Source organism: Oncorhynchus mykiss, unplaced genomic scaffold (genome assembly GCF_013265735.2).
Source record: "Oncorhynchus mykiss isolate Arlee unplaced genomic scaffold, USDA_OmykA_1.1 un_scaffold_140, whole genome shotgun sequence".
NCBI lineage: Eukaryota > Metazoa > Chordata > Actinopteri > Salmoniformes > Salmonidae > Oncorhynchus > Oncorhynchus mykiss.
Genome location: NW_023493664.1, coordinates 903,869 through 917,500, shown reverse-complemented (window position 1 = coordinate 917,500; position 13,632 = coordinate 903,869). Strand labels below are relative to the sequence as shown.

Sequence of the window (13,632 nt, the reverse complement as noted above, 5' to 3'; positions counted from 1 at the left end):
TGTTCTATTCTGTTACATTCTATTGTTATGTTCTATTCTGTTACATTCTATTGTTATGTTCTATTCTGTTACATTCTATTGTTATGTTATATTCTGTTACATTCTATTGTTATGTTCTATTCTGTTACATTCTATTGTTACATTCTATTCTGTTACATTCTATTGTTACATTCTATTCTGTTACATTCTATTCTGTTACATTCTATTGTTATGTTCTATTCTGTTATATTCTATTGTTATGTTCTATTCTGTTACATTCTATTGTTATGTTATATTCTGTTACATTCTATTGTTATGTTCTATTCTGTTACATTCTATTGTTATGTTCTATTCTGTTACATTCTATTGTTATGTTCTATTCTGTTACATTCTATTGTTATGTTCTATTCTGTTACATTCTATTGTTATGTTCTATTCTGTTACATTCTATTGTTATGTTCTATTCTGTTATATTCTATTGTTATGTTCTATTCTGTTATATTCTGTTACATTCTATTGTTATGTTCTATTCTATTATGTTCTATTCTGTTATATTCTATTGTTATGTTCTATTCTGTTACATTCTATTGTTATGTTCTATTCTGTTCTATTCTATTGTTATATTCTATTCTGTTACATTCTATTCTGTTACATTCTATTGTTATATTCTATTGTTACATTCTATTCTGTTATATTCTATTGTTACATTCTATTCTGTTATATTCTATTGTTATATTCTATTCTGTTACATTATATTGTTACATTCTATTCTGTTATATTCTATTGTTACATTCTATTCTGTTACATTCTATTGTTATATTCTATTGTTATATTCTATTCTGTTACATTCTATTGTTACATTCTATTCTGTTACATTCTATTGTTATATTCTATTGTTATATTCTATTCTGTTACATTCTATTGTTACATTCTATTCTGTTACATTCTATTGTTATATTCTATTCTGTTACATTCTATTCTGTTACATTCTATTGTTATGTTATATTCTGTTACATTCTATTCTGTTACATTCTATTGTTATGTTCTATTCTGTTACATTCTATTGTTATGTTCTATTCTGTTACATTCTATTGTTATGTTCTATTCTGTTACATTCTATTGTTATGTTCTATTCTGTTATTCTATTGTTATATTCTATTCTGTTACATTCTATTCTGTTATATTCTATTGTTATATTCTATTCTGTTACATTCTATTCTGTTACATTCTATTGTTATGTTCTATTCTGTTACATTCTATTGTTATGTTCTATTCTGTTACATTCTATTGTTATGTTCTATTCTGTTACATTCTATTGTTATGTTATATTCTGTTACATTCTATTCTGTTACATTCTATTGTTATGTTCTATTCTGTTACATTCTATTGTTATGTTATATTCTGTTACATTCTATTGTTATGTTCTATTCTGTTATATTCTATTCTGTTACATTCTATTGTTATGTTCTATTCTGTTATATTCTATTCTGTTACATTCTATTCTGTTACATTCTATTGTTATGTTCTATTCTGTTACATTCTATTGTTATGTTCTATTCTATTATGTTCTATTCTGTTACATTCTATTGTTATGTTCTATTCTGTTACATTCTATTGTTATATTCTATTCTGTTATATTCTATTCTGTTACATTCTATTGTTATGTTCTATTCTGTTACATTCTATTGTTATGTTCTATTCTATTATGTTCTATTCTGTTACATTCTATTGTTATGTTCTATTCTGTTATATTCTATTCTGTTACATTCTATTGTTATGTTCTATTCTGTTATATTCTATTCTGTTACATTCTATTGTTATGTTCTATTCTGTTATATTCTATTCTGTTACATTCTATTCTGTTACATTCTATTGTTATGTTCTATTCTGTTACATTCTATTGTTATGTTCTATTCTATTATGTTCTATTCTGTTACATTCTATTGTTATGTTCTATTCTGTTATATTCTATTCTGTTACATTCTATTGTTACATTCTATTCTGTTACATTCTATTGTTATATTCTATTCTGTTACATTCTATTCTGTTACATTCTATTGTTATGTTCTATTCTGTTACATTCTATTGTTATGTTCTATTCTGTTACATTCTATTGTTATGTTATATTCTGTTACATTCTATTGTTATGTTATATTATGTTACATTCTATTGTTATGTTCTATTCTGTTACATTCTATTGTTATGTTCTATTCTGTTACATTCTATTGTTATGTTATATTCTGTTACATTCTATTGTTATGTTCTATTCTGTTACATTCTATTGTTATGTTCTATTCTGTTACATTCTATTGTTATGTTCTATTCTGTTACATTCTATTGTTACATTCTATTGTTATGTTATATTCTGTTACATTCTATTGTTATGTTCTATTCTGTTACATTCTATTGTTATGTTCTATTCTGTTACATTCTATTGTTATGTTCTATTCTGTTACATTCTATTGTTATGTTATATTCTGTTACATTCTATTGTTATGTTCTATTCTGTTACATTCTATTGTTACATTCTATTCTGTTACATTCTATTGTTACATTCTATTCTGTTACATTCTATTCTGTTACATTCTATTGTTATGTTCTATTCTGTTATATTCTATTGTTATGTTCTATTCTGTTACATTCTATTGTTATGTTATATTCTGTTACATTCTATTGTTATGTTCTATTCTGTTACATTCTATTGTTATGTTCTATTCTGTTACATTCTATTGTTATGTTCTATTCTGTTACATTCTATTGTTATGTTCTATTCTGTTACATTCTATTGTTATGTTCTATTCTGTTACATTCTATTGTTATGTTCTATTCTGTTATATTCTATTGTTATGTTCTATTCTGTTATATTCTGTTACATTCTATTGTTATGTTCTATTCTATTATGTTCTATTCTGTTATATTCTATTGTTATGTTCTATTCTGTTACATTCTATTGTTATGTTCTATTCTGTTCTATTCTATTGTTATATTCTATTCTGTTACATTCTATTCTGTTACATTCTATTGTTATATTCTATTGTTACATTCTATTCTGTTATATTCTATTGTTACATTCTATTCTGTTATATTCTATTGTTATATTCTATTCTGTTACATTATATTGTTACATTCTATTCTGTTATATTCTATTGTTACATTCTATTCTGTTACATTCTATTGTTATATTCTATTGTTATATTCTATTCTGTTACATTCTATTGTTACATTCTATTCTGTTACATTCTATTGTTATATTCTATTGTTATATTCTATTCTGTTACATTCTATTGTTACATTCTATTCTGTTACATTCTATTGTTATATTCTATTCTGTTACATTCTATTCTGTTACATTCTATTGTTATGTTATATTCTGTTACATTCTATTCTGTTACATTCTATTGTTATGTTCTATTCTGTTACATTCTATTGTTATGTTCTATTCTGTTACATTCTATTGTTATGTTCTATTCTGTTACATTCTATTGTTATGTTCTATTCTGTTATTCTATTGTTATATTCTATTCTGTTACATTCTATTCTGTTATATTCTATTGTTATATTCTATTCTGTTACATTCTATTCTGTTACATTCTATTGTTATGTTCTATTCTGTTACATTCTATTGTTATGTTCTATTCTGTTACATTCTATTGTTATGTTCTATTCTGTTACATTCTATTGTTATGTTATATTCTGTTACATTCTATTCTGTTACATTCTATTGTTATGTTCTATTCTGTTACATTCTATTGTTATGTTATATTCTGTTACATTCTATTGTTATGTTCTATTCTGTTATATTCTATTCTGTTACATTCTATTGTTATGTTCTATTCTGTTATATTCTATTCTGTTACATTCTATTCTGTTACATTCTATTGTTATGTTCTATTCTGTTACATTCTATTGTTATGTTCTATTCTATTATGTTCTATTCTGTTACATTCTATTGTTATGTTCTATTCTGTTACATTCTATTGTTATGTTCTATTCTGTTACATTCTATTCTGTTACATTCTATTGTTATGTTCTATTCTGTTACATTCTATTGTTATGTTCTATTCTATTATGTTCTATTCTGTTACATTCTATTGTTATGTTCTATTCTGTTATATTCTATTCTGTTACATTCTATTGTTATGTTCTATTCTGTTATATTCTATTCTGTTACATTCTATTGTTATGTTCTATTCTGTTATATTCTATTCTGTTACATTCTATTCTGTTACATTCTATTGTTATGTTCTATTCTGTTACATTCTATTGTTATGTTCTATTCTATTATGTTCTATTCTGTTACATTCTATTGTTATGTTCTATTCTGTTATATTCTATTCTGTTACATTCTATTGTTATGTTCTATTCTGTTATATTCTATTCTGTTACATTCTATTCTGTTACATTCTATTGTTATGTTCTATTCTGTTACATTCTATTGTTATGTTATATTCTGTTACATTCTATTGTTATGTTATATTCTGTTACATTCTATTCTGTTACATTCTATTGTTATGTTAAATTCTGTTACATTCTATTCTGTTACATTCTATTGTTATGTTATATTCTGTTACATTCTATTGTTATGTTCTATTCTATTATGTTCTATTCTGTTACATTCTATTGTTATGTTCTATTCTGTTATATTCTATTCTGTTACATTCTATTGTTATGTTCTATTCTGTTATATTCTATTCTGTTACATTCTATTCTGTTACATTCTATTGTTATGTTCTATTCTGTTACATTCTATTGTTATGTTCTATTCTATTATGTTCTATTCTGTTACATTCTATTCTGTTACATTCTATTGTTATGTTCTATTCTGTTACATTCTATTGTTATGTTATATTCTATTGTTATGTTATATTCTATTGTATTGTTCTATTCTGTTACATTCTATTGTTATGTTATATTCTGTTACATTCTATTGTTATGTTATATTCTGTTACATTCTATTGTTATGTTCTATTCTGTTACATTCTATTGTTATGTTCTATTCTGTTACATTCTATTGTTATGTTCTACTCTGTTACATTCTATTGTTATGTTATATTCTGTTACATTCTATTGTTATGTTCTATTCTGTTACATTCTATTGTTATGTTCTATTCTGTTACATTCTATTGTTATGTTCTATTCTATTATGTTCTATTCTGTTACATTCTATTGTTATGTTCTATTCTGTTATATTCTATTCTGTTACATTCTATTGTTATGTTCTATTCTGTTATATTCTATTCTGTTACATTCTATTCTGTTACATTCTATTGTTATGTTCTATTCTGTTACATTCTATTGTTATGTTATATTCTGTTACATTCTATTGTTATGTTATATTCTGTTACATTCTATTGTTATGTTCTATTCTGTTACATTCTATTGTTATGTTCTATTCTGTTACATTCTATTGTTATGTTCTATTCTGTTACATTCTATTGTTATGTTCTATTCTGTTATATTCTATTGTTATGTTCTATTCTGTTACATTCTATTGTTATGTTCTATTCTGTTACATTCTATTGTTATGTTCTATTCTGTTACATTCTATTCTGTTATATTCTATTGTTATGTTCTATTCTGTTACATTCTATTGTTATGTTCTATTCTGTTACATTCTATTCTGTTACATTCTATTGTTACATTCTATTCTGTTACATTCTATTGTTATATTCTATTCTGTTACATTCTATTCTGTTACATTCTATTGTTATGTTCTATTCTGTTACATTCTATTGTTATGTTATATTCTGTTACATTCTATTGTTATGTTCTATTCTGTTACATTCTATTGTTATGTTCTATTCTGTTACATTCTATTGTTATGTTCTATTCTGTTACATTCTATTGTTATGTTCTATTCTGTTACATTCTATTGTTATGTTCTATTCTGTTACATTCTATTGTTATGTTCTATTCTGTTACATTCTATTGTTATGTTCTATTCTGTTACATTCTATTGTTATGTTCTATTCTGTTACATTCTATTGTTATGTTCTATTCTGTTACATTCTATTGTTATGTTCTATTCTGTTACATTCTATTGTTATGTTCTATTCTGTTACATTCTATTGTTATGTTCTATTCTGTTACATTCTATTGTTATGTTCTATTCTGTTACATTCTATTGTTATGTTATGTTCTATTCTGTTACATTCTGTTACATTCTATTGTTATGTTCTATTCTGTTCTATTCTGTTACATTCTATTGTTATGTTATATTCTGTTACATTCTATTGTTATGTTCTATTCTGTTACATTCTATTGTTATGTTCTATTCTGTTACATTCTATTGTTATGTTATATTCTGTTACATTCTATTGTTATGTTCTATTCTATTATGTTCTATTCTGTTATATTCTATTGTTATGTTATATTCTGTTACATTCTATTGTTATGTTCTATTCTATTATGTTCTATTCTGTTATATTCTATTGTTATGTTATATTCTGTTACATTCTATTGTTATGTTCTATTCTGTTACATTCTATTGTTATGTTCTATTCTGTTACATTCTATTGTTATGTTACATTCTATTGTTATGTTCTATTCTGTTACATTCTATTGTTATGTTATATTCTGTTATATTCTATTGTTATGTTCTATTCTGTTACATTCTATTGTTATGTTCTATTCTGTTACATTCTATTGTTATGTTCTATTATGTTACATTCTATTGTTATGTTCTATTCTGTTACATTCTATTGTTATGTTCTATTCTGTTACATTCTATTGTTATGTTCTATTCTGTTACATTCTATTGTTATGTTCTATTCTGTTCTATTCTGTTACATTCTATTGTTATGTTATATTCTGTTACATTCTATTGTTATGTTCTATTCTGTTACATTCTATTGTTATGTTCTATTCTGTTACATTCTATTGTTATGTTCTATTCTATTATGTTCTATTCTGTTATATTCTATTGTTATGTTATATTCTGTTACATTCTATTGTTATGTTCTATTCTATTATGTTCTATTCTGTTATATTCTATTGTTATGTTATATTCTGTTACATTCTATTGTTATGTTCTATTCTGTTACATTCTATTGTTATGTTACATTCTATTGTTATGTTCTATTCTGTTACATTCTATTGTTATGTTATATTCTGTTATATTCTATTGTTATGTTCTATTCTGTTACATTCTATTATGTTCTATTCTGTTACATTCTATTGTTATGTTATATTCTGTTACATTGTATTGTTATGTTCTATTCTGTTATATTCTATTGTTATGTTATATTCTGTTATATTCTATTGTTATGTTCTATTCTGTTACATTCTATTGTTATGTTCTATTCTGTTATATTCTATTGTTATGTTCTATTCTGTTATATTCTATTGTTATGTTATATTCTGTTACATTCTATTGTTATGTTCTATTCTGTTACATTCTATTGTTATGTTCTATTCTGTTACATTCTATTGTTATGTTACATTCTATTGTTATGTTCTATTCTGTTACATTCTATTGTTATGTTCTATTCTGTTATATTCTATTGTTATGTTATATTATGTTACATTCTATTGTTATGTTCTATTCTATTATGTTATATTCTGTTATATTCTATTGTTATGTTCTATTCTGTTACATTCTATTGTTATGTTCTATTCTGTTATATTCTATTGTTATGTTCTATTCTGTTACATTCTATTGTTATATTCTATTCTGTTATATTCTATTGTTATGTTCTATTCTGTTACATTCTATTGTTATGTTATATTCTGTTACATTCTATTGTTATGTTCTATTCTATTATGTTCTATTCTGTTATATTCTATTGTTATGTTATATTCTGTTACATTCTATTGTTATGTTCTATTCTATTATGTTCTATTCTGTTATATTCTATTGTTATGTTATATTCTGTTACATTCTATTGTTATGTTCTATTCTGTTACATTCTATTGTTATGTTCTATTCTGTTACATTCTATTGTTATGTTACATTCTATTGTTATGTTCTATTCTGTTACATTCTATTGTTATGTTATATTCTATTGTTATGTTATATTCTATTGTTATGTTATATTCTGTTACATTCTATTGTTATGTTATATTCTGTTACATTGTATTGTTATGTTATATTCTGTTATATTCTATTGTTATGTTCTATTCTGTTATATTCTATTGTTATGTTCTATTCTGTTACATTATATTCTGTTACATTCTATTCTGTTACATTCTATTCTGTTACATTCTATTCTGCTACATTCTATTCCGTTACATTCTGTTCTGGTATTCTATTGAATTATATTCTATTCTGTTACATTCTATTGTTGTATTCTATTTTTACATTCTATTCTGTTATTCTATTGTATTATATTTTATTCTGTTACATTATATTATGATATTCTATTGTTGTATTATATTATATTCTGTTATTATATAGTGTTGTATTCTAGTGTTGTATTCTATTTTTACATTCTATTCTGTTACATTCTATTGTTATGTTCTATTCTGTTACATTCTATTGTTATGTTATATTCTGTTACATTCTATTGTTATGTTATATTCTGTTACATTCTATTGTTATGTTCTATTCTGTTACATTCTATTGTTATGTTCTATTCTGTTATATTCTATTGTTATGTTATATTCTGTTACATTCTATTGTTATGTTATATTCTGTTATATTCTATTGTTATGCTATATTCTGTTACATTCTATTGTTATGTTATATTCTGTTACATTCTATTGTTATGTTCTATTCTGTTACATTCTATTGTTATGTTCTATTCTGTTATATTCTATTGTTATGTTATATTCTGTTACATTCTATTGTTATGTTCTATTCTGTTACATTCTATTGTTATGTTCTATTCTGTTATATTCTATTGTTATGTTCTATTCTGTTACATTATATTCTGTTACATTCTATTCTGTTACATTCTATTCTGTTACATTCTATTCTGCTACATTCTATTCCGTTACATTCTGTTCTGGTATTCTATTGAATTATATTCTATTCTGTTACATTCTATTGTTGTATTCTATTTTTACATTCTATTCTGTTATTCTATTGTATTATATTTTATTCTGTTACATTATATTATGATATTCTATTGTTGTATTATATTATATTCTGTTATTATATAGTGTTGTATTCTAGTGTTGTATTCTATTTTTACATTCTATTCTGTTACATTCTATTCTGTTATTATATTGTATTCTATTTTTACATTCTATTCTGTTACATTCTATTCTGTTATTATATTGTATTCTATTTTTACATTCTATTCTGTTACATTCTATTCTGTTATTCTATTGTATTCTATTTTATTCAGTTATTCTATTGTTCTGTTGAATTATATTATCTTATTCTATAGTTGTTCTGTTGAATTCTATTCTCTTATTCTATAGTTGTTCTGTTGAATTCTATTCTCTTATTCTCTAATTGAATTCTATTCTCATTGAATTCTATTCTCTTATTCTCTAATTGAATTATATTATTGTATTCTCTAATTGAATTATATTCTCTTCTCTTGTTGAATTCTATTCTCTTATTCTCTAATTGAATTCTATTCTCTTATTCTCTAATTGAATTCTATTCTCTTATTCTCTAATTGAATTCTATTCTCTTATTCTCTAATTGAATTCTATTCTCTTATTCTCTAATTGAATTCTATTCTCTTATTCTCTAATTGAATTCTATTCTCTTATTCTCTAATTGAATTCTATTCTCTTATTCTCTAATTGAATTCTATTCTCTTATTCTCTAATTGAATTATATTCTCTGCTCTTGTTGAATTCTATTCTCTTATTCTCTAATTGAATTCTATTCTCTTATTCTCTAATTGAATTCTATTCTCTTATTCTCTAATTGAATTCTATTCTCTTATTCTCTAATTGAATTCTATTCTCTTATTCTCTAATTGAATTCTATTCTCTTATTCTCTAATTGAATTCTATTCTCTTATTCTCTTGTTGAATTCTATTGTTGAATTCTATTCTCTTGTTGAATTCTAGTCTCTTCTATTCTGTTAAATTCTGTTTTGTTGTCTCTATATGACCGGTCTCTCTATATAACCGGTCTCTCTATATGACCGGTCTCTCTATATGACCGGTCTCTCTATATGACCGGTCTCTCTATATGACCGGTCTCTCTATATGACCGGTCTCTCTATATGACCGGTCTCTCTATATGACCGGTCTCTATATAACCGGTCTCTCTATATGACCGGTCTCTCCATATGACCGGTCTCTCTATATGACCGGTCTCTCTATATGACCGGTCTCTCTATATAACCGGTCTCTCTATATGACCGGTCTCTCTATATGACCGGTCTCTATATAACCGGTCTCTCTATATGACCGGTCTCTCTATATGACCGGTCTCTCTATATGACCGGTCTCTCTATATGACCGGTCTCTCTATATGACCGGTCTCTCTATATGACCGGTCTCTCTATATAACCGGTCTCTCTATATGACCGGTCTCTCTAGATAACCGGTCTCTCTATATGACCGGTCTCTCTATATAACCGGTCTCTCTATATGACCGGTCTCTCTAGATAACCGGTCTCTCTATATGACCGGTCTCTCTATATAACCGGTCTCTCTATAACCAGTCTCTATATGACCGGTCTCTCTATATGACCGGTCTCTCTATATGACCGGTCTCTCTATATGACCGGTCTCTCTATATGACCGGTCTCTCTATATGACCGGTCTCTCTATATGACCGGTCTCTCTATATGACCGGTCTCTCTATATGACCGGTCTCTCTATATAACCGGTCTCTCTATATGACCGGTCTCTCTATATGACCGGTCTCTCTATATGACCGGTCTCTCTATATGACCGGTCTCTCTATATGACCGGTCTCTCTATATGACCGGTCTCTCCATATGACCGGTCTCTCCAGATGACCGGTCTCTCTAGATGACCGGTCTCTCTAGATGACCGGTCTCTCTAGATGACCGGTCTCTCTAGATGACCGGTCTCTCTATATGACCGGTCTCTCTATATGCACCACTGCTTGATGAGAGGGATCATGCGTGTTATTTACCTGTCCCTGTGTTTGTGTGTGGACAGATATCACCCCTGGTTACCGTTACCAGTCCATCACCGCGCCGTTCAGCGCCCTATTCCCCCCCCGCCCCCTCCCCCAACCAGCAGGGGGTAACAAACACCCCTCGGTCTCCTCCCTGCCGCCTCTTCTCCGGGCCACAGCTCCAGACGCCAAGCCTCGGGGCCTGGAACTCCGGCCAGACCAGGGGACCACGCTGAAGCATGACCCCGACCAGGAGCCACCCCAGCTGGGCATGAGTCCTGCTGCCCTGGACCCTCAGCTCCGGACCTCCAGCCCTCCAACCCTCAGCCAAATAGAGAGAGACGGAGAGTCAAGCCTCAAACACACACATCTCACCCACACACACACACAATTACACACACATCCCAGCCTTACACACCCACACAAACACACCAGCCTCCACTCAGCCCCCCAGCCCTGTCCTCCTCTACCATCCACACAGCCACACAAACACACCAGTGTTAGCCTCCCCTCAGCCCCCAAGCCCTGTCCTCCTCTACCATCCACACAGCCACACAAACACACCAGTGTTAGCCTTCCCTCAGCCCCCCAGCCCTGTCCTCCTCTACCATCCACACAGCCACAAGAACAACAGACCGAGGAGGAAGAGGAGGAGGCAGGAGCGGTCAAGATGGAGGTGTTGACCTACGGCTGCCGAGGAGCCTATCAGCTTCCACCGTCCGTCCCGAAGGTGGAGACTAAACCAGAGGTCACAGAGAAGTCGAGCCCCGCCCATTACCCATCATGCACCACGGCAAGCTCCGAGCGACCGGCCTTTAGACCCAGCCCCGACACACACGCATCCGCTCCTCCCCCCCCCTCTCCCTGCCCTCCCTCTCCCTCCCCTCTAAACATCGTCCCTGATGACCCCATGGCTGGTATGATGACGCTGTTTGCTGCCAGTCAGATGCCCCAGGCTGCCCCCCCTGCCCTACCCACCCTGCCCCAGACAGAGGCCTCCTCACTGGGGAGAGACGTGTCCAGTCCTGGGTGTCTGGAGGTCTGGGCTCTGGAGGGGATGACTCTACTCAGCGACATGGCCTCACTAGAGATGGATAGGATACAGCTGGAGCAGGGTGAGGAGGAGGGAGGGAGGAGGAGGAGGAGGTGGGGCGAGAGGAAGGAGGGAGGGTAGAGGAGAGGAAGGAGGGAGGGAGGGGGAAGGAGGAGAAGGAGGGGGGAGAAGGAGAAGAGAGGGGGAGAACGGTTTGAATGTGACTAATTCAAAAAGTTCCTACACTGAATCTAATGCTGTGTCTGTTTCTCTCTGTGTGTGTCTGTTTCTCTCTGTCTGTCTGTCTGTTTCTCTCTGTGTGTGTCTGTTTCTCTCTGTGTTTGTCTGTTTCTCTCTGTGTGTGTGTCTGTTTCTCTCTGTGTTTGTCTGTCTGTTTCTCTCTGTGTGTGTCTGTTTCTCTCTGTGTGTGTGTCTGTTTCTCTCTGTGTTTGTCTGTCTGTTTCTCTCTGTGTGTGTCTGTTTCTCTCTGTGTGTGTCTGTTTCTCTCTGTGTGTGTCTGTTTCTCTCTGTGTTTGTCTGTTTCTCTCTGTGTGTGTCTGTTTCTCTCTGTGTTTGTCTGTCTGTTTCTCTCTGTGTGTCTGTTTCTCTCTGTGTTTGTCTGTCTGTTTCTCTCTGTGTGTGTCTGTTTCTCTCTGTGTTTGTCTGTCTGTTTCTCTCTGTGTGTGTCTGTTTCTCTCTGTGTCTGTCTGTTTCTCTCTGTGTTTGTGTCTGTTTCTCTCTGTGTTTGTCTGTCTGTTTCTCTCTGTGTCTGTCTGTTTCTCTCTCTGTGTGTGTGTCTGTTTCTCTCTGTGTGTGTGTCTGTTTCTCTCTGTGTTTGTCTGTCTGTTTCTCTCTCTGTGTGTGTCTGTTTCTCTCTGTGTTTGTCTGTCTGTTTCTCTCTGTGTGTGTGTCTGTTTCTCTCTGTGTTTGTCTGTTTCTCTCTGTGTGTGTGTCTGTTTCTCTCTGTGTGTGTGTCTGTTTCTCTCTGTGTTTGTCTGTTTCTCTCTCTGTGTGTCTGTCTGTCTGTTTCTCTCTGTGTTTGTCTGTTTCTCTCTGTGTTTGTCTGTCTGTTTCTCTCTGTGTTTGTCTGTCTGTTTCTCTCTGTGTGTGTGTCTGTTTCTCTCTGTGTGTGTCTGTCTGTTTCTCTCTGTGTGTGTCTGTTTCTCTCTGTGTGTGTGTCTGTTTCTCTCTGTGTCTGTCTGTTTCTCTCTGTGTGTGTCTGTTTCTCTCTGTGTGTGTGTCTGTTTCTCTCTGTGTGTGTGTCTGTTTCTCTCTGTGTGTGTGTCTGTTTCGCTCTGTGTGTGTGTCTGTTTCTCTCTGTGTGTGTCTGTTTCTCTCTGTGTGTGTGTCTGTTTCTCTCTGTGTTTGTCTGTTTCTCTCTGTGTGTGTCTGTTTCTCTCTGTGTTTGTCTGTTTCTCTCTGTGTGTGTCTGTTTCTCTCTGTGTGTGTCTGTTTCTCTCTGTGTGTGTGTCTGTTTCTCTGTGTTTGTCTGTTTCTCTCTGTGTGTGTCTGTTTCTCTCTGTGTTTGTCTGTTTCTCTCTGTGTGTGTCTGTTTCTCTCTGTGTTTGTCTGTTTCTCTCTGTGTGTGTCTGTTTCTCTCTGTGTGTGTGTCTGTTTCTCT

The 13,632-nt window shown here is 30.6% G+C and overlaps 1 protein-coding gene across 9 annotated transcripts in view; it reads left to right on the top strand.

Moving 5' to 3' along the window:
• The window catches only part of LOC110516334 (trinucleotide repeat-containing gene 18 protein), a 103,118-nt gene that overhangs the window by 40,979 nt on the left and 48,507 nt on the right, over positions 1 to 13,632 (top strand). For all 9 annotated transcript variants that reach the window (XR_005041776.1, XM_036972321.1, XM_036972319.1 and 6 more), the window contains one exon: positions 11,020 to 12,093. Coding sequence is in view for 8 of the 9 variants with exons in the window: in XM_036972321.1 (XP_036828216.1) it covers positions 11,020 to 12,093 (1,074 nt within the window). In the remaining variant the exon portion in view is untranslated. The remainder of the gene's footprint in view (positions 1 to 11,019; positions 12,094 to 13,632) is intronic.